Consider the following 22,234-nt stretch of genomic DNA (forward strand, 5'->3'; position numbering starts at 1 on the left):
TTCTTCCACCACCCTTTCAGATAGTGTGTTCCAGAACATAATTTGCCACAGAGAAAAGTTTCTCCTCGTCTCGCCTCCAGTTCTTCTGTCAATAGCCTGTCCCATACTTGCTCTATCAAAATCCTTCAAAATCTTTATTGAATTCAAATTCACCAGCACCAATGGTGGGATTTGAACCTGAGTCCCCAGAGCATTACCTTGGACCTCTGGATTACCAGTCCAAAGTCAATATCACTAGGCCACCTCCCCAGCATTAAGAGTATTCAATGACCCTGACTCCATCATTGTCTGGGGAAAAAAGTTCCAAAGATTCACGATCTGCAAGTGAAAAAATTTCTCCTCATCTCCGTTTTAAATGGGAGGTCCCTTATTTGAAAACTGTATCCCCAAGCTCTGGTCTCTTTCATAAGAGGAAACATTCCCTCAGCACCCAGACTGTCAAGTCCCTCTGGGATCTGCTGTGTTCCAATAAGATCACCTCCCATTCTTCAAAACTTCAAAGGATACAGACCCAATTTGTCGTCCCTTTCCTCATAAGATAACACCCCCCCCCCCCCCCCCCCCCCCCCCACACACACACTCGATTCCAGCTATTGGTCAGGTCAGTCTCCTACTGAGATCTGACCAGCGATGTGGAATGGTTTGATGCAGTTTGACAAGAGCTCTAGTAAACCTGGCGGAGAGAGCAAACCAGCAAGTTAATGCTGAACGTTTAGCCCCAGTGTTGTGGGGGTAACTGGTGGCAACTGATGCAATAGCAATAGGAGTTTGATGAAGTAACCCCTTGCACGTTTTGTTGGTCAGTTCCCACTAAGTGCAGAATGGTGCGAGTATGGAATTTAATGAGCCTACCTACACGATTAAACACCCTGATGCCATCTGTAACTTGAGACACATGGTGGTTATGACTTAAAGCAGGAAACGTCAACCTTGATTTTATTGCCTGCATTATATTTGTGCTCCACTCCCACCTTCCTCCCACTGTCTGAGCCCTTTCAAAATTTCCCAAGTTTGGGCCATATCTAACTCCCTTATCCAGAATTCTACAGAGCAACTACCCACCAGAAGGGTATCACCAGCTCAGAGCTTTGGTCACCTCTTGGCCCTAATCGTTCAGAAATGGTTGGGTGAAGGGATTTGAATTGAAGGGATCAGGGTGCGAGGTGGTTTTTTACTATTGAAGTCAGCAATGAGTAAAACCGGCATCCTGCCCAATCCACCCTATGGCCCCTTCCCAAGAGGTAGCTTATAATTGCCCCCACCCAAAGCCCAAAGTGATATCTGTTTCTCCCAGGCGCATGAGTTACTCGGCGAATCATGCTCTCAGTCCCAGCACTGAGGGAGTGCTGTGCTATTGCTGCATCAGAAGTTAAACCAAGGCGTAGTGTGGACCCTTGGGATGGGGAGGGTGCAAATTATCCTGTGGCACAATTCTAAAGAATTTTCTCCAGTGTCCTGGACAATATTCATCTCTCAAATCAACAAAATCAACATGGCTAAAGCAGAACATTTGCTCATTATTGCATTGATGTTTGTTGGATCTTGTTGTGTACAAATTAGCTACTCTGCTAGCTGTGTTACAACAGTGGCTATCCGTCAAAAAAAACTTGTTGACTGTAAAGCACCTTGGAGCATCCTGAGAGATGCTACTAAAATGAAAGTCTACTTCTATATGCAAGAGTGCACATGAGCTAAGTTGAGCTTTGAAAACTATTAAATGATTGATGAACCCAGCAATTACATTCAAATCTCCTACATTATGAATGCTTCAATTAGGGCACTGTGAATTTCTAAGTGGGGTTGATGAGTGGACCCCACCACACACTTCAATCAACAGGGAGGCAGACAAGTGATGATTGCAGTAATGAATGGCAGTGTTTGCAAACAGTCAAACTCGATCTCCAACAGCTCCTGCTCCATCTCCAGCAGTGATCGCAACAGCCCAAAACACTGCATTCATCTGACTTCTCACTGTGTTTACCCCAGTCCAATGCCGGCATCTCCACATCATTCATTTGAAAGTCAGAGGATTCATCCAGAGTGACAGTAGTGGGGCAGCAGTCCATCTGGAGACCCTCATTTTTTGTCTGAATTGGGTGGGTGGGAGGTGGGTTGGGGGAGGGGGCCGGGTGTGTAGTGTGGGTGGGGGAGGGCGGCCGGGTGTGGAGTGTGGGGGTGGGGTGGAGGGAAGCGGCTGTGGGTGACCCCGTTGTCTAAGACTGTGGGAAATGAGCTGTCATTCCAGTAGCCTGTCTTGCACTTACTGCCTTTGGGGCTTGATGTATCATCTGAAAGATTGCATCTCCAGCAAGGCCGCACTTGCCAGCATCACTGCGCTATTCTTCCCCCTGCACCCCGTCTGCCCCCAGTAGCAAGGTTCAGCCAACAGCAGCAGAATAACAGAGGGAGGGAGTTATGGAAAAGACCACCATAGCTCAGGATTGTGTCAGGTCCTGGGTGTGTTTAGTGTTTGTTTGACTTGTGGCTTTGTCCTGTTTAAATGTTCTTTGGGGCTCAAAGTTTAGCAGAGGGCGCCTCTTGTAATTCTCTGTGCCAGAGAGATAACATCACCATGGTATCAGCGACATGAGCTGCGTGCAATTAAGGGGTTGGGGATATAAACTATATTCATTGTCACTCACTCCACCATCTGCCCTCAAATGACACGGCCCAGTCTCAGAGTGGGAGGATCTAATGGGCCTCAATTGTACAGTGTCTTGATTTAAGTAATACCTGGATAGAGTGGCACTAGGTAAAGTGCAAAAGTGATAATGAGGATGATCGCATAACTGACAGACAAGATTAAATAGGCTGAGTTATTTTCTCCTTACAGAATTCTGCAAGTGTTTAATAAGGTAGAGATTGAGATGTTTGCACTTGCGGCAGATATTAATGGTTTGATAACTCTATTGGTAGAACACACAGGTGAGAGGCATGGTTTAATTAGATACTTTGAGCACCTAGAAATAGGGGAAATCTGGGGCACTGGGTGGGAGGGGAATGTTGTGATGAACTAAGCGTAGAAACACAGTATGTTTTGGTTTTAACTTCACCAACCGGCATGGATTCCATTAACAGCAGAGTCCACAACAAGCTATAAATGAACAATGATCATGGATTTATTTATCCAACAAGGTCTTCAGATGACACTCCTTTACCAAGTGAACAGTGGGAATGTGGAACTTGCTTCCACTTGGGCTAGCTGAGACAAACAGGTGAATAAAAGGATAAACACGTGAAAAGGAAAGGAGCAGAAGGATGTGTTGATGGATTGAGATGAAGAGGGATGGGAGGAGGATCACATGGAGCATTGACCAGTCGCGCCAAATGGCCTGTTCCTGTGAATGAGTGTGTGTAATGTTTGTCGAGGCTGTTGGTTGGTTTCAGTGAGTGCTCACCTCCTGTCCTCACTGCAGCTGTCTCCAACTCTCTTTCCAGGAAAGCATTACGGGGTCTACAGCTGCGAGGGCTGCAAAGGCTTCTTTAAACGCACTGTGCGTAAGGACCTCACCTACACTTGTCGAGACACCAAGGATTGCATAATTGACAAGCGTCAGCGTAACCGCTGCCAGTACTGCCGCTATCAGAAATGTTTGGCCACAGGAATGAAAAGAGAAGGTAGGAGTCATCCTCTTCTCCCTCTTTCAACACCCAGTGACAAAGAACAAAGAAAATTACAGCACAGGAACAGGCCCTTCAGCCCTCCAAGACTGCACCGATGGTGCTGCCTGATTTAACTAAAACTCACTACCCTTCCGGGGACCATGTCCCTCTATTGCCATCCTAGTCATGTATTTGTCCCTCTCCCCATAAAACTCATTGTCGTATCTGCTTCCTCTACCTCCCCCGCCAGCGAGTTCCAGGCACCCATCACCCTCTGTGTAAAAAAAAACTAGTCTCGTACATCTCCTTTAAACATTGGCCCTCGTACCATAAACCTATACAGCCTATAATTGATTCTTCCATCCTGGGAAAAATCTTCTATCTACTCTGTCCATGCCTTCATAATCTCGTAGATTTCTATCAGTTCGCTCCTCAACCTCTGTTTTTCCAGTGAGAACAAACCAAGTTTCTCCAACTTTCCCTCATAGCTAATGCCCTCTTTACCAGGATGTTGCCTGGTATGTCTTTTCTGAACCCTTTCCAAAGCCTCCACATCTTTCTGGCAGTGTGTCGACCAGAATTGAACACTGTTCCAAGCGCGGCCAAACTAAGGTTCTATAAAGCTGCTATATCCATGCCCTCATTATTTTAGAGACCTCAACAAGACCACCCCTAAACCTACTCAAGGGAAAAAAGTCCCAGGCTATCCAGCCTCTCATTATAACTCAAACCATCAAGACTCTGTAGCATCTCAGTAATTCTTTTATGCACAGTTTGAGCATTCCAGTGGGTAAGCAATGGCCTAGTGGTATTATCGCTAGGCTATTAATCCCGAAACTCAGCTAATGTTCTGGGGCCCTGGGTTCAAGTCTAGCCTCAGCAGATGGCAGAATTTGAATTCAATAAAAAAGCCAGCAATTAAGAATCTACTGATTGTCGATTGTTGGAAAAACACATCAGGTCCCTTTAGGGAAGGAAATCTGCTGTCCTTACCTGGTCTGACCTGTATGTGATTCTAGAGCTACAGCAATGTGGTTGACTCTCAACTGCCCTCAGGCAACTAGGAATGGGCAATAATAATCTGAAATTAAATGTCTAATGGTGACCATGAAACCATTGTCAATTGTTATAAAAACCCATCTGGAAAAACACATCTGGTTCACTAATGTCGTTTAAGGGAAATAAATCTGCCATCCTTACCTGGTCTGGCCTACATCTGACTCCAGAGCCACAGCAATGTAACTCTTAACTGCCCTCTGAAATGGCCTAGTATGACACTCAGTGTTGGCATTGGCTGCAGATAGAATCAGGTGATCTACCCATCTACCCTTTGGCTTGGGCAGCCTCTCACCATCTCGGCTCACTGTCAAGAATTGCTGGGAGGGTGGTGATAATAGTGTTAGATGTGCCTTGAACCATATTCTGCTTTGCTACCCAGTTTTTGATTTTCTTCCAGCTGTGCAGGAAGAGAGGCAGCGAGGGAAGGAGAGAAGTGACAATGAGCTAGAGCCCAGCAGCAGTGTCAATGATGATATGCCAGTGGAGAAGATTTTAGAAGCAGAACTGGCTGTGGAGCCAAAGACAGAGACGTATGTGGATGCCAGTCCAGGAAATTCGGTGCGTAACACAGATTCCTTTCCATCTCTCTTTCTGCTTAATGTAAGAACAAGTACTGACACTAATTTTACTATTTTAAGAGCTAAAACTTTCTAATTTTGACTTTTCCTTGTCTGACAGTGGGAGCTGTTGCCACTCACCACGTTCCTCTGTAACTCTGGAGTTAGACACTCACTACCACACTCAATCTCCTTCGTCACGCAGCACAGGAGAATTTGCTGGCATTCTCATTACAGCCTCCTCCCCATTCTCGGCTGTCTAATCCCCCAGGGCCCACACCCATTCCTTCACACTTTGCAAGAATGGTTAGGACCTCAGTGATGTTCAGTCCTGTGGCTCAATTCTCTGATCTGTGACCTTTGTTTCACATGATCCATGCTTTACCACTTCAGCAACTGGATTAGCCACTAAGCAGGTGATTTTGGGTTTGGGATCGCTGTGACGACTGGTCTGGGATTGAATCTAGCTGATATGAATAGGTTGAAGTTTTCCTCATTCTGCTGACTGAGCACCTTAAGCCAAACCTGTTATGAGAGCATTTGGTAGTGACAATGTAGGAGAGCTTTATTCTGTACCTACTGCCGTGCTGTACCTGTTCTGGTTGTGTTTAATGGGGACAGTGTAGAGGGAGCTTTACTCTGTATGTAACCCCATGCTGTACCTATCCTGGGAGTTCCTGTACCTACATACCCATGCAACCACATGTGTATCTGTCTACATAACCTGCATCTGAGTACATGCATGTATGTATTTGTGTATCTCTCTGCATGCCTGTGTGTAGTCATGATGTGGAGATGCCAGCTCTGAACTGGGGTAGACACAGTAAGAAGTCTCCCAACACCAGGTTAAAGTCCAACAGGTTTATTTGGTAGCAAATGCCACTAGCTTTCGGAGTGCTGCCCTTTACTCGCCTGATGAAGGGGCAGTGTTCCGAAAGCTTGTGGCTTTTGCTACCAAATAAACCTGTTGGACTTTAAACTGGGGTTGTGAGACATCTTACTGTGCCTGTGTGTAGTCATGTTTATCTCTGGCGTATATGGATCTGTGTGTCTTTCATTGTGTGTCAGCATGGTGACTACTTGTGTTTATATGCCATTGTATGCTTGCACATATCTTGTGGGCGTGTGAGCGTTGTGTTTCTGTGTCTGTTCTTTGCATCTATCTGTGCCTGTGTGTGGACGTGTTTATATCATGTATGTCTGCCAAGATTGATGTTTGGGAAGTGCTACTTTCTCTACCCCTCTCAAACATAAAGAAAGGTCATTTCAGCTGTGGAGCGTTGGGGTTCCACTGATCCCTGAACCTCCCAGAAGGGAGACAAGATTAGATCTGGAAGGGATCTCGGAATCCTGAAGAGATAGTTGGCCCTTTTATTAAAGTGATATCTTTGCCTCTAAGAGGATGTGAAACAGTAAGGTTAGTGAAAAGAGAATGCCGTGCCCTGCAATTTGTTTGAACTAATTTTACATGAAATAGCCACTTAAATCTTAGATGATGTGTCTCCTGCTGTGCCAGGTAATAGAGTAATTTAGACATTGCTCTGCTGACTGCCATTTTGTGCTCTGCACTCAATTGCAGAAATCAGTTGATTGGGGAAATAATTGGACAAATTTAGGCGGTGCAGCAGAGACTCCCACAGTGCCAGCTGACTAAAGATCAGTTGCCTGCAAATATGTTTTCCTTGTGTTCATAATTTGGAGTGAGCTTGACTCCGAGCAGAGCACAATGGGGCTGTATGCACTGCTTTGGAATCTGAGTCATTGTCATCCGGGTGGAGCAACACAGCTGCTCGAGGACAAAAACGTAGGCCTCGGGAGTTTCCATGGCAACTGAGCACAGATTCCTATCTTTCTTCCATTCCTCTGTATCCTGGTGAGCTTTAAACATTCAGGCACTTGGGCCCCTTATCCGGCATCCCCAGTTCCGGAAGGATCCGGTGCTGGGTCTACAAAACTAGTGCGGTGCGCTGATCCCTACTCTTTGGGCCTGGGATTAGCGACCTAATCTGCCCCTCCCGAATTCCTCTTCCTGTCCTGGCTGGGTCCAGTTTAGTGCAGTAATCACCCCACTCTAAATCATCCCATTCCCATCCCCTGGAACCCAAAATCCAGAAAATCCCCACATCCTGTACAGTTGATCCCAAACTCCCTGGATACAGGATACAGGGCCTGGTACTTGTACTTGAAGTTGACTTGAAAAGATTTACTGGGATGCTACCAGGACTTGATGGATTGAGTTATAAAGAGAGGCTGAATAGACTGGGACTTTTATCTCTGGAGTGTAGGAGGTTAAGGGTGATCTTATAGAGGTCTATAAAATAATGAGGGGCATAGACAAGGTCGATAGTCACTATCTTTCCCCAAAGGTAGGGGAGTCTAAAACTAGAGGGCATAGGTTTAAGGTGAGAGGGGAGAGATACAGAAGTATCCAGAGGGGCAATTTTTTCACACAGAGGGTGGTGAGTGTCTGGAGCAAGCTGCCAGAGGTAGTAGTAGAGGCGGGTACAATTTTATCTTTTAAAAAGATTTAGACAGTTACATGGGTACGATGAGTATGGAGGCATATGGGCCAAATGCAGACAATTGGGATTAGTTTAGGGGTTTTAAAAAAAGGGCAGCATGGACAGGTTGGGCCGAAGGGCCTCTTTCCATGTTGTAAACCTCTATGACTCTAGGAACTGAACCTAGGACTGTCGATGCTAGAAGTACATTTGTTGCTTGTAAAGAGGATAAAGGAAATGTACAAGTCATGATTCTAGGACAAAGCCTCACTTACATCCCAGAAGAAATGTTTGATTCGTCCAGCTCTTGCTGTTTTTTCTAGCAGTTCTGTATCTGATCATTTGGTTTCACGATAGTCTCATTGGCTTGCTTCATCTATGCTCTTCTTCAATCCTTTCACTGTTATCCACCTTTTCAATTTTGCGTCTTCCTCGTCAGTTTTTACCCTCAATTTCTTTGATTTTTTTTAAATTTATTAATGAGATGTGAACGTCGCTGCCTAGCATTTGTTGTCCATCCCTAATTGCCCTTGACAGAGTGTACTTAAGAGTCTGGAGTCACATGTGGGCCAGACCAGGTAAGGAAGGCAGATTTCCTTCCTTAAAGGACATCAGTGAACCAGGTGGGCTTTTACAACAATTGACAAGTGTTTCATGGTCATGCTTAGACTTTTTAATTCCAAATTTTTATTGAATTCAAATTTCACCATATGCCGTGGTGGGATTTGAACCCAGGTTTCCAGAGCATTACCATGGTCCCTGGATTACTGGTTCAGTGACAATACCACTATACTTCTGTCTCCCAAATTGTTAGAAGTCTCACAAGATTAAAGTCAACAGGTTTATTTGACAGCACAAGCTTTCGGAGTCTCGCTCCTTCATCAGGTGACTGGGAGTTATGTTCACAAACAGGGCATATAAAGATGCAAACTCAGTTTACAAGATAATGGTTGGAATGCGAGTCTTTACAGTTAATCAAGTCTTAAAGGTACAGACAATATGAGTGGAGAGAGGGCCAAGCACAGGTTAAAGAAATGTGTATTGTCTCCAGCCAGGACGGTTAGTGAGCTTTTGCAAGCCCAGGCAAGTCGTGAGGGTTACAGATGATGTGACGTGAACCCAAGATCCCGGTCGAGGCCATCCTTGTGTGCAAAGCTTAGCTATCAATTTCTGCTCAGTGATTCTGTGTTGTCGTGTGTCATGAAGGCAGCTTTGGAGAACACTTACTTTAAGACTTGCATTCCAACCTGGTGTTGTGAGACTTCTTACTGTGCCTACCCCAGTTCCAATGCCAGCGTCTCCACCTCCATTGTTGCCAGGACAAGGTTGTTAGGTCTTCATTTCCGATGTCCATACATGGTTATCTTTCCCCCTCTAACCGTACATAACAACCCTCGAGATTCCTGGACTTCCTCCCTTGAAATAACCCTTCTGTCCATCTAGCTGTTTCAGAGCATCCTCCACCATTACTCATATTTCAAAAACTCTTCTCTCCTTTCTCCAAAATCCAATTCTCCCCTCTGTGGAGCCGCAATTTCACACTAGTGAATGGACTAGACATTTTGTTCAGCTTCTTGCTAATGCTCTTGGGCCTCCAGATGCCACTTAAGTCAATGGTCACATCTCCCACTGTAGCTGATGTAAATTGGATTTAAATTATGGGCATAATTTAGAGTTTATCAGTGAGCTAATATACTTGAATTTGCCTCTATCTCAGTGTTTGCCACCTCAAATTTTCAATTTCCAATTAGAACCACAACTTTTGTCTTTCCCTCATCTATGTTCAATCTAAAACGTTCATTGTGACTTTTGATTTGGCCTGCCATACTTTCTCACTCTTCCTTTGTCTTGGCAATATGTGTGTCTACATGCCTGACATTCTAATGCTGTAGTCAACATCTCCTCCATTATTGGCTATTAATTCCAGAAGACGTTTGTACCCTGGCCCATTCAATTGTTCCAAATTTTGTGATTTTAGATGGGGTAGACAGTGAGCAATTGTGATAAAAGATTCAGAATCCAGATTTAATTGGTCACAGAATCAAATGGGGTGGAGCAGGAGAGAGATGAAGAGTTGTCTTTGTGTAGTGATCTGGAAGCAGATTCATCTTGAAAAGAGAGTTGGATCAGGACTAGAAAAGAAAATAGTTACTGGAAAAAGGAACAGGAAAGTGGGACTAATTGGGCACCTCTTGCAAAAAGCCAGCACAGGGTCAATGGGTCGAATGGCCTCCTGTTACAATCTTTCAAGCAACCCTAATGGTTGTGCTGCAATTTGAGGTTAGCCAGGAACTATGTGATGTCTGCTACAGCACCCCTTCTCACCCTGGACAATCTTTAGCAAGTTAAAATGGGATCTTTTTCACTGCAGTATCCAGAACTCACATCATTTTCAACATATAACCCAATGATTAGGAATCCTGGATCCTTTTAACTCCCCTTGGTCAAAGGTTAAGCAATACCTATAAGTTAATCAGTGTTTCCATAGAGTCATAGAGGTTTACGGCATAGAAGCATGCCCTTCAGCCCAACTTGTCCATACTGGCCTTTTTTTTTCCCAATTTTTAATCCCAGTTGCCCACATTTGACCCATATCCCTCTTTACCTCCATATCCCTATTTAGATAGACACTATCTAAATGCCTTTTAAAAGATAAAATTGTACCCAGCTCTACTACTACCGCTGGTAGCTTGTTCCAGACACTCACCACCCTCTGTGTGAAAAAAATTGCCCCTGTGGACACTTTTGTATCTCTTCCCTCTCACCTTAAACCTATGCCCTGTAGTTTTAGACTCCTCTACCTTTGGGAAAAGATATTGACTATCTACCTTATCTATGCCCCTCGTTTTATAGACCTCTATGAAGTCACCCCTCAGCCTCTTACACTCCTGGGGAAAAAGTCTCAGTCTATTCAGCCTCTCCTTGTAACTCAATCCATCAAGTTCCAGTAGCATCCTCTAAATATTTTCTGCACTCTTTTTAGTTTAATAATATCCTTTCTATAATAGGGTGACCAGAATTGCACACAGTATTCCAACTGTGGCCTTAACAATGTCTTGTACAACTTCAACAAGACGTCCCAACTCCTATATTCAATGTTCTGACCGATGAAACCAAGCATGCCGAATGCCTCCTTCACCACACTGTCCACCTCTGACTCCACTTTCAAGAAGCTATGACCGTGTGCCCCTAGATCTTTGTTCCGTAACTCTCCCCAACACCCTACCATTAACTAAGTAATTTCTGCCTTGGTTCAATCTACCAAAATGCACCACCTTGCATTTATCTAAACTGAACTCCATCTGCCATTCGTTAGCCCACTGGTCCAATTGATCAAGGTCCCGTTGCAGTCCGAGATAACTTTTTTCATTGTCCACTATGTCACCAATCATTTCCAGGTAAAGGAAGTGTGGAATCTGGTTGATTTATTTCTCTGAACCATGTATAATCCCTTTGGAAATTCAACCAAAGCAAAGTTATAAAGAGTTGACATTTAGGAAGCAGGTATTGAGCCCACTGTGTCAGTCATTGAATGGTTGATGGGGAGGAGGGAGCTTGCGGGCTTTAACTTACAGAACCTTCAAACTCATGACCAAAACTGCAAAGAAGTCTCCTAACAAAGGCAGGATTATGCCGCGGCGAATGGAGGATAGTAATGTGCAAAGTTTAGTGCATGAGGATCAATCCCAGCTAGTCACATCCAGCAGCCTGATCTCCAGGAGTGATTGACCGGGATACTGCGCAATAGTCCCCAATCTCTCTGGAAAGGATCTCATTAAAATGCAGTCTGCTATCATTTACATATCGCTCGTACATTATGATCAGAGGGGACTTCAGGCGGAGGAACATGATTGTTATGTGGAGGATTCTGGCATAACTGTGCCCATGCTGAGCACAAACCAAGTTTAAATCTGGATAGCATTTGTTCCTGGTCTTGGCTAATTGTATTTTAATGGGACACAGATTAAGGAAGGTTTAGTCCTGAAGCTGTTATCCACAATTCCATTAACAGCTAATTGTATTTTAATGATACCTATCAAAAGAGAGGTCAGATTAATGAGGCAAAATTAAAATGCTGTTGGTACTGGAAAACTGAAATTAAAATTGAAATGCTGGTTATATTGAGCAACTCTGACAGCAATTGTAGAGAGAGAGAGAATTAACGTTTCAGGCTGATGACTGTTCATCAGAACTGATATTAATGCTGTCAACCGCAATGCAGTTTCGATCTGGAATCATAGAATAAGTGCATAAGGAGGCTATTTGGCCCATCAGGTCTGCACCGACTCAGCTTCTTACCCAAGCCCATCCCCCCGACCTATCCCCATTACCTCGTGCATTTACCATGGCCAGTCCACCATGCCTACATACCATTGGACTCTGGAAGGTGCTCCCTCCTTTCCTTCTCTATGTACGGTATGCTTTGTCTGTATAGCACGCAAGAAACAATACTTTTCACTGAATGTTAATACACGTGACAATAAATCAAATCTAAAACAGGAGCAACCAGAGGAAATCTACCCAGACACAGGGAGAAAGGGCAAACGCCACACAGAGAGTGACCCGAGTCTGCTATTGAACCCAGGTCCCTGGCACTGAGGCAGCAGTGCTAACCACTGTGCCACCGTACTCAATTTATTTGATTTCTGTGACTAGGAGGGGGTATGTGTGTTTGTGTGTGTGTGTGTGTGTGTGTGAGAGAGAGAGAGAGAGACTTGGGGGTGGGGGGGAGGTGTGTGTGTATGTCAGGGGAAGGTGTGTGTTGGGGGGGGAATGCTATGTGTGTGTTTGTCTGAGAGTCGGGGGGGAGTGGTGTGCGGCTGTGTGAGTCGGGGGGGAGTGGTGTGCGGCTGTGTGAGTCGGGGGGGAGTGGTGTGCGCCTGTGTGAGTCGGGGGGGAGTGGTGTGCGCCTGTGTGAGTCGGGGGGGAGTGGTGTGCGCCTGTGTGAGTCGGGGGGGGAGTGGTGTGCGCCTGTGTGAGTCGGGGGGGAGTGGTGTGCGCCTGTGTGAGTCGGGGGGGAGTGGTGTGCGCCTGTGTGAGTCGGGCAGAGGCGGGAGTGGTGTGCGCCTGTGTGTGGCGGGCGGAGGCGGGAGTGGTGTGCGCCTGTGTGTGACGGGGGGAGACGGGAGTGGTGTGCGCCTGTGTGTGGCGGGCGGAGGTGTGTGTGCTGGGGGAGGCAGATGTGTGTGTAAGTCTGCCTTATACCCAATCTGTGTTTTCTCATTCAATCTCTCACCCCCATACACACTAACAGACTCACCCACATGCACTGACCCTCTCTCACAAGGCCATTTTTATTACATTTATTAATCTTAATTTACTGCTGTGAAATTGCTGGACTTTTGCTTTGCAACTGTTCCTTCTTGGAGTCCCAAATTTTTTTTACTTGTAATTCAGTATTTTATTGTGGTAAACCTTATCTTTTCAAAATATCCTTATCAACCCTTGAGTGGGAAAAATATATAAATGTACCCCCCCTCTGTCTCTGTCCCTGTTTCCCACCCCACCCCCCCCCCCCCCCCCCCCCACTCTCCCCAGTTGCCCCACTTGCCCCTGAGTGAAAATGTTGGAAGAAGCTTGGTCTAGTACATAACTGAAAGAAGTCTCACAACATCAGCTTAAAGTCCAACAGGTTTATTTGTAGCAAACGCCACAAGCTTTCGGAACAAGCTGTCCCTTCATCAGGTGGGTGGGAGTTCTGATCACAAACAGGACACAAAGATACAAACTCAATTTACATGAATAATGAATGGAATATGAGTCTTTACAGCTATTCAAGTCTTAAAGGTACAGGCACTGTGAGTGGAGAGAGCATTAAGCACAGGTTAAAAGGATGTGTATTGTTTCCAGACAGGAAAGTTAGTGAGATTTTGCAAGTCCAGGCAAGTCATGGGGGTTACAGATAGTGTGACATGAACCCAAGATCTGGTTGAGGCCGTCCTTGTGTGCGGAATTTGGCTATCAGTCTCTGCTCAGCGATTCTGCGCTGAACATCTCGCCAAGGCCATCCCCACACCCCTACTTCTTGTCTTCAAACAACTGCACAACCTCAGACCATTGTCCGCAGCAAACCACCCAGCCTTCAGGAGAATAGTGACCATGGCAGCACACAACCTGTGTAAGACATGCCAGATCATTGACATGGATGCCATCATCTCGTGAGAACACCATCCACACAATACATACTCTTGCAACACGGCCAATGTTGTCTACCTGATGTGCTGCAGGAAAGGATGTCCTGAAGTATGGTACATTGGGGAGACCATGAAGACACTACAACAACAGATGAACGAACATCGCTCGACAATCACCAGGCAAGACTGTTCCCTTCCTGTTGGCGAGCACTTCAGCGGTCATGGGCATTTGGCCTCTAATCTTTGGGTATGCGTTCTCCAAGGTGACCTTCACGACACACAACAGCACAGTTTTTACCCCAGTCCAACGCCGACATCTCCACGTCATTACTAGTACATAACTGACAGAGATTAGTTATAAATCATTCATCGAATCATTAGAACCATAAAATACCTATGGTGCAGGAAGAGACTATTCAATCCATCTAGTCTGCACTGACTCTCAAAGAGCATCCACCCAGGCCCTGTCCTAACCCCGAAACCTGAAGGAAACCCACACAGACACGAGGTGCAAACTCCACATAGTCACCTGAGGCTGGAATTGAACCTGAGTCCCTGGTGCTGTGAGGCAGCTGTGCTAACCATTATGTCATCCAGCATTATCTACGTCATTCATCAGCCTATCCATTCTGATAACCCTTACACCACAATGTGGAAGGTCATATTCTGTTTTTTGGTATTTTTCCTGGAGCTGTCTAAGTGACGGGCAGCATTTCTTGACCCTTTCTGAAAGAAAGTCCATCAACTCCCTGGCAGCAAATTCTGCTCGAGATGATATGCTGAGCAGTTCAGAAGGATTAGTGAAGGTCCTGCCGGTGATGGGAGAGGAATGAGATTCTGCAGTGATTTTTGTTTTTAAGTATGTGCAGTAATCATCAGGCCAGACAACAGCTTCTGCAGTGGCTAAGCGAAGCCCTCTGCTGAATTATATCAGTGGCAGTCTTCAATAATGTGAGTCATTAATTGGGACATCACAGCTGCAGTCCAGCTTCCCTGCAAAGCCCCATTTGTGCCAATTTGCTGTACAAATGGCTAGGGTGGAAACTGTTGGGGAGTGCCCAATTTAGATGTGGCAGGTTGATGCTGGATGGACAGACTGTGAGATGTGTAATGAGGGAGTGGCATGTTGGTTCCATTCCCCCTGCCGTAGGGCCTCTTCTCTTATTCTATGACTCTATGGGGGATTTTCCAGCCTTGCTCATTCTGAAACCGTAAAATCTTGCCCAAGGTCAGTGGACCTTTCTATGGTCTGTCTCTCGTCCGCCCCAATTCCCATGGCAAGCGGGACAGGAAGATTCCGGCCTGTGATTGTCTCAAGGTTGGTGAGTTCCTTACTGTATCTACAGGTGGACAGTGTCAGCATCTTTGTAGTTGTGCAGGATTGGTTCTTTCCAAGGAGACCGAAAATGTTCAGGATGCTTCTTAACCTGGCATTGACCTTGCAGATCTCAGCTGGAGTAATATCAGCTACTGATACCAGTAGCAGGAATTTGTTGATGGACAATCTACACTAGCCTGTTGATTGTTTCTTCATGGATGGATGAAGGTTAATTGTGGATTTGTTAGAATTGGGGTTTCTCCTGTGTTGGCCCATCTGAGAATTGTTGATGAGCTCATAGACTGGCACCCATAGCTAGATTTGAGTGCTGTAGAATCTCCCGCAATGTCTGTAGTCTGTATACAACTGCTGTCCACCAGTTTTCTGATTCAGTCAAACATCTTTCATCTCTCTGAGCTTGCACTGGACAATCCTGCGGGTGTTTCAATCGACATTGTGCTGGAATTATGTTGGCTTCTCATTGAGGTAAATAAAGCTGTAGAGGTGATGGTTATCCTCCAGAAGCTACGAGGTCACCTCTTCGTTTTCATCAAATAAATCTTGATGTTTAGATGAAGCAAGGCCAGAGACCTCCTGTGCAAGTCACCCAGTCAACCTTGAGTGACTCCTAAATGAGAGGCTGACAGAAGTGTCTCAGCTACCGATTCAAAAATTAGAGAACAATAGCGTAAGAAGAGGCCGTTCTGCCTCCGAATCTGTGCTGGGTCTTTCACAGGAAGCCATGAGTTCTGGAGAGCCGAAGAATGAAGATATTGTTTTCACCTTGCTGGGATGTGAGGAAGCAAATCAGCTGTGAATAGGTGAAGCTGTTAAAGGGGCAGCAGGCTCTGGTGAGAAGACTTGGAGACAGTTCCCCCAGCATCTAAGGTAGAATTTGAAAAACAAAAATGAGATTGGAACAACAAACACCGTTCGGTTCAGAGGAGATTTCACCTGCCGTCTCCAATATGGGGAAGAATCCTGCCGTGAATTCCCAGTCACTGAGTTCAGTCACAAGAGAATCAACCCCTGCTCCCCAGTAGAAAAGGGACAGGCAAGAGATCTAGTCATTCCCACCCCGCCCCCCCCCCCCCCCCCCCGCCCCACCGGTCCTCCGGCATCATCTGTTCTTTTACTCTTCCTGTGGGCTGCTCTCGGGATTTGTAAACAGCCAGAGACTGGACCTTTCAGTTCTGTAGAGATTTTTTTACTGCAATAACTGATTAAAGTACAATAGTTTTTTTTGAACTGTCTAACTCTGAGTAACATTGCAGTGACTCTTCATTCTGCCTTTCTCCCTATCCAGTCCAATGACCCTGTCACCAACATCTGCCAGGCTGCAGATAAACAGCTTTTCACCCTGGTTGAATGGGCCAAGAGAATTCCGCACTTCTCCGATCTCCCTCTCGACGATCAAGTCATTCTCCTCCGGGCAGGTGAGTAGATGTCCTAAATCCCCCCTCCCCCGGCACATTTGCAGTCTGTGGGACCTCCTGGTCAGATGTTTATATGGTGCTCGATATAAGCACAGGACTTCTCAGTTAACATCAGCATCAATCAAGGTGCCGATCAAGGAGAAGGTGGGGAGGAAAGTGAGGAAAGGGGGGAAAAAAAGTTAAAAAACCCAAGTTTCAAGGAGTCTCATCAAAATAGTGGTGAGAGTGGGATGGAGTATCAAAGGCTAAGGCTAAATATATGGGAGATTAAATGGGTGGGTAGAGTCTATCATAGAGTGGATTGTACACTGGGTGTGTGAGGAGATTAAATGGCTAGAGAGGATTAATCGGATTGTCTTTGGACCTCAGTGTTATATGCAGCTACATGTAAAATGGTTAATTCTTTGTGGAGGATCACTCAGTGCATGTTTCTTGTGTAGGCTGGAATGAACTGCTCATCGCTTCATTCTCTCATCGTTCAATCTCAGTGAAGGATGGCATCCTCTTGGCCACAGGACTGCATGTCCATCGCAGTAGTGCCCACAGCGCTGGTGTGGGTTCCATATTCGACAGGTACACAAATTAATCTTCATTTTCTGGTCCTCCCTCCCAACACCCCACCACTCTTTCCAACCTTTAGGCAACTCCTGGTGATGGAGTGATATAGTCTCAGGTTCCAGGGGTGGTACTTCACTGTATGGGATACTTGGCAAGCTCAGTAAGAAATTCATCTGTGAAAGGCATTACAACCCAGTCCTTGTCCTGAACTCTATAGATGGTGACTTGTTGTGTGACCCATGGCTGATGGGCCCTTCCCTTACCCAAAGTGGAGTAGTCAGTTGCGCTTGCTGTTGATTCAGTCACATGGATCAATGGGCTTTATTATCAGATAAAATTTTTTAAACTATTGTCTTTTTTAACTATTGTTACAACCTTGGGCAATAACCTGTAATTTTTTAAAACTGAATTCTGAAATCCAAGAATAAAGTTCAAATTCCACAGTTTAAAACAGGTGCATCTTTACTAAACAAGAATCAAGCAAATCAAACACTAAACACTAGCTTAGCTAATTACCACCCTACACCACAGCAGTGCTACAAGTTAAACATGAATTAACCAGCAAATTGTGGTCGATTTAAAAGCTATAAATCGCACAATTCGTTGATGGACTGAGCTAAGACAGATCTCACAAATTGTCTCGGCAGGTCTATGTCAAACTCAGTCATGAAGTACTGAAAAGCTCTGTCTCTCAATATGAAGAATTGCAGTTCTTCCTTTTCTCCACAGAATCCGTACAGTGCAGAAGGAGGCCATTTGGCCCATCGAGTCTGCACCAAGTCTCCAAAAGAGCATCTTACCTATCCCCATTTCCCATGGCTAATCCCCCTAACTACACTATACATTTTTGGGTACTAAGGGGCAATTTATCATGGCCAGTCCACCTAACCTGCACATATTTGGACTGTGGGCGGAAACCAGAGCACCCGGAGGAAAACCCACACAGGGAGAATGTGCAGACTGTGCACAGACAGCCACTCAAGATTTGAATTGAACACGAGTCCCTGGCGTTGTGAGGCAGCAATGCTAACCACTGTACCACCCCAAAACTGACAGCAGCAGCACAACCTACCCAATGTCCATGAGCATGGACTTCATCATAAATGGCACATGTCTGTCTGTGGAACCTCCTCAACCCATTCTAGATGGTGTAGATCCACCAAAGCTATCTTGCAGTCAGTGAAACATCTGCAGTGAATTGCACATTTGTGTATTCTCAGTTTCTGGATCTGGCCTCCTTCTACAATCTGCTTGTTAATTCATGTTTCGCAAAAACAGAAAATGCTGGAAAATCTCAACATGTCTTTTGACATCTGTGGAGAGAGAATAGAGCCAACGTTTCAAGTCTGGACGACCCTTCATCAGTGCTGCTGAGATTTTCCAGAATTTTCTGTTTTTGTTTTAGATTAAAGCATCCACAGTATGTTTCTTTCAATTCAATGTTTAACAAAGTTGATTCAGGATATTAGAGTGTAGGAGGTTAGCCAAGATAACATTTAGTGTTGCTTTGTTTGCTTCTTGTACAGTAAATATTCTCTTTTAAACCCTGGTATCTTTAGGTTTCATTTACCTAGTAAGAAGTAGGATTTCAGATTTCTTCTTCTTTAAAAAGAAAATGTTGCAGGTCTCTATCGAGATTGTAACCAAGAATGTAACACTAGGGGAATGTTCCCACTTTTTCCTTCATCTCTTCAATCTGTGAACTATCCTGCCCCAGGGCAGTTCTCCTAACCCTGGCTGCTCGTTGGGAACTCTGCTTCCGAGTGCCTCACTACCACAAGTCCATTCACTGCAGCCTCCCCTTGTAACCTGGCTGAGAAAAAAGTCACAAGTAGGCTTACATTAACGCTTCAATGAAGTTACTGTGAAAATCCCCGAGTCACCACATTCTGCCATCTGTTCGGGTACATTGAGAATTTAACATGGCCAGTGCACCTAGCCAGCACGTCTTCCGGACTGTGGGAGAAAACTGGAGCATCTGGAGAAAACCCACGCAGACACGAGGAGAATGTGCAGACTCCACACAGACAGTGACCCAAGCCGGGAATCGAACCAGGCTCCCTGGCACTGTGGGTCAGCAGCGCTAACCACAATGCTGCTGTGCTGCCATTCCCCCAACCCTCCATCCTCCTTGGCAGAGTACAAATTTAGCCCTGTCGTTAGCTAATCTGTGATATTGCACACCCCTCTTGCGCAGCCCCACAGAAGCCCTGCCAACAACAACATGCATTTATACAGCAGAAAGAAGAGTGAAGAGCTGCATCGCTGCCATTAGCCACATGTCCCACACTGAAACAGGCAGGTCATACTCAGCAAGAAACATTTAGAGAGGCAGCACAGTGGAATGGCTTGGGGGAACGATCCTGGAGCTTGAAGACATGACCGCTGTAGTGAGGCAAACCTGGAGCGAGTTTGAGACAATAACTGCTTTTTCTTTCTGTGCTCTGGCTAGAGTTCTGACAGAATTAGTTTCGAAGATGAAGGATATGCAGATGGACAAGACTGAGCTGGGGTGCCTGAGAGCCATCGTCCTCTTCAATCCAGGTACAACCTACACCATGATATGCTAATATGGAATTCATTGTCAGAGAGAGATCTGGGCAGTAGGAAACCGGTAGAGCGCTGACCTCCACGTCAGGGGTTTACTATCTGTAACTGATGGGAACCAATTTTCACAACCAGGCCACACAATCCATTGAACCACTCATTCAGTATTCAATGCAGGCATCTCATTAATACTTAAACATATCCTGAACATTCTGCATGAACAGCATTCACTAGTCGCATTGAACCTCCAACAACAGCTCAAATTGGACTGGACTAATTGTCAAACGCTGGGTTTAGGTACTTTTTGGGAATGTTTACTAGGTACAGTGGGAATGAATGGAACGTCTGTATACTGGGGGTGAATAGGAAGTGACTTATTTGTTGGAATTCTATATAATAGAAATAAACTGGAGGAGGTTCAATTAATTGGAATTCTATACAAATGGGAGTGATTGATTCATCAGAATGTACTATATAATGGAATTGAATATTGAGGTTTATTCACCAGATTTCTGTTCATTGTTAATGAATTTGATGAGTTTAGTCTGTTCAGACAGTGTACATTGCAGACACCTATATTTTAACTGTAATGTTAATGCTCCCAAAGTGAACCTGAATATTTTCAACATCCTCTTTAGATGCTAAAGGCTTATCAAACCCAGGAGAAGTGGAATCTCTGAGGGAAAAGGTGTATGCATCACTAGAGGCTTATACAAAACACAAGTACCCTGATCAGCCTGGCAGGTAAGGGACTGTGTGTGACAGTGTGTGTGTTTACGTGTACATTCACATTCACCCCATCCCTATGCCTGTTTCTATTTGTGGCTGTATCTTTGTGTCCTTTTATATCTGCCTCTGGCAGTGTTTTTGTGACTGTGTGTATAACTGTTTTTCTCTATACCTAACTGAACCCACTGCATAAAGCATTTGTTTGCCTTCGTTTTAAAGGAACCAATCACTGCACCGACATGTTATCCCCTATCACCAAAACTGAGAGAATATCTTGTCCCTCCCTGTTGCTGTTCTAGTAGAATTCCGCAAGAGGAAATACTGGACCCACTGCACAGGGTTATAGTTACAAGGTCAAGGTTCATAGATTAGGCCTATTTTCCCATGAATAAACTGAGGAACTAATTGAAATCTTGAAGATGATTAAAGGAGCTGTTAGGACAGATAGAGGAAAATATTTCCCCTGATAGATGATGCAAGCAACTGAGGTCATTTACGGCATGTGTTTGTGTTGTGAAGCATTGCACAGTCAGTGTTTGTGTTTCTAGCTCTGTGACTAATGCCAGAAGATCTAGAACATTGACTGTGCTTCAGAATAATTTACAAAGGAACAGGAGAGGAGCATTCAGCCCCTCAAAGCCTGTACCAGCATACATACAGATCATGGCTAATTGGAATCCCGACCCCATCTACCCACCTTGTTAGTGGTTTTAGCCTGAATAAGAGTTCAACAACATGGTCTGGGAATATTTTTGAGATTGGTGACTGGGGGAAATGATGCAGGGCAGCCTGTATGAGCCCAAGTAATTGATATCAGGTAAGAGGAGCAGACGTGAACCCAGTGACAATGGAACTGACAGTGCAAGGGGTATAGGCTGTGGATTGTGCAGAGTCTTGGGCTCCTGTGACTCTATAAAGTGATGCACGTTGGGGAAATTGATTAACAAGGATTTAGAAACAAGACTTACCTTCACCCATACATAAGGAACGGGAGCAAGAGTCAGCCAGACAACCCTTCAAGCCCACTCTGTCATTCTATATAGTCTTCCACCTCAATTACCTCTTCCCATCTTATCACTGTATCTCTTAAATTCCTTGGTATTCAAAAATCTATCAACCTCTATCTTGAATAGACTCAAATAATGGTGGATCCCTGGTTCTCTGGGCTAGTGAATTGCAAAGATTTATGGAATTCCTCATGAAGAAAACCTCTCCTCGTCTCGGCCCTAAAAATGTTGAATGATGATCTCTTGTGCTGTAACATATCTACGATTCTTTAAATGATCAACCCCTTCTTCTGGGACTGTGCCCCCCCCCCACCCTCCTCCACCCTCTGAGAAAAAGGTTCTCCTCAAATCTTCTCTAAATCTGCTCCTTCCTTTAAATCTATGCCTGCTGGCTATTCATCCCTCTGCTCAGGGAGAAGTTTCTTCCTAGCTACCTGGTCCATGTTCCTCAGAATTTATACACCTCAATCAGGTCCCCCCCCTTAGCCTTCCTTGCACTGAGGAAAACAATCCAGCCTAATCAGCCTCTCTTCATAGCTGAAGCCTCCAGTCCACACAGCATTTCTGGTGAATATCTTCTGCACCCCTTCTAGTATAATCACATCCTTCCTATAGTTGGTGACCAGAACTGTGCACAGTACTCTAGCTGTAGCTTAATGAACGTTTTACATAGCTCCCTCATACACTGTATCCCCAAGTTAGCCTGGGAGATGTCTGGCTAATTTTATAGAACATAGAACATTACAGCGCAGTACAGGCCCTTCGGCCCTCAATGTTGCGCTGAC

The 22,234-nt window shown here is 45.1% G+C and overlaps 1 protein-coding gene across 4 annotated transcripts in view; it reads left to right on the forward strand.

Annotated features, from left to right (window-relative positions):
• LOC145347962 (retinoic acid receptor RXR-gamma-A-like) overlaps window positions 1–22,234 on the forward strand; it is a 191,930-nt gene that overhangs the window by 162,927 nt on the left and 6,769 nt on the right. For all 4 annotated transcript variants that reach the window (XM_080195984.1, XM_080195983.1, XM_080195982.1 and 1 more), the window contains exons 4-9: window positions 3,439–3,618; window positions 5,060–5,220; window positions 16,479–16,608; window positions 17,049–17,181; window positions 19,619–19,710; window positions 20,352–20,457. In XM_080195984.1, the coding sequence (XP_080052110.1) occupies window positions 3,439–3,618; window positions 5,060–5,220; window positions 16,479–16,608; window positions 17,049–17,181; window positions 19,619–19,710; window positions 20,352–20,457 (802 nt within the window). The remainder of the gene's footprint in view (window positions 1–3,438; window positions 3,619–5,059; window positions 5,221–16,478; window positions 16,609–17,048; window positions 17,182–19,618; window positions 19,711–20,351; window positions 20,458–22,234) is intronic.

The sequence above is a fragment of the Carcharhinus amblyrhynchos genome, chromosome 9 (assembly GCF_965287045.1).
Source record: "Carcharhinus amblyrhynchos chromosome 9, sCarAmb.v2.hapA, whole genome shotgun sequence".
NCBI lineage: Eukaryota > Metazoa > Chordata > Chondrichthyes > Carcharhiniformes > Carcharhinidae > Carcharhinus > Carcharhinus amblyrhynchos.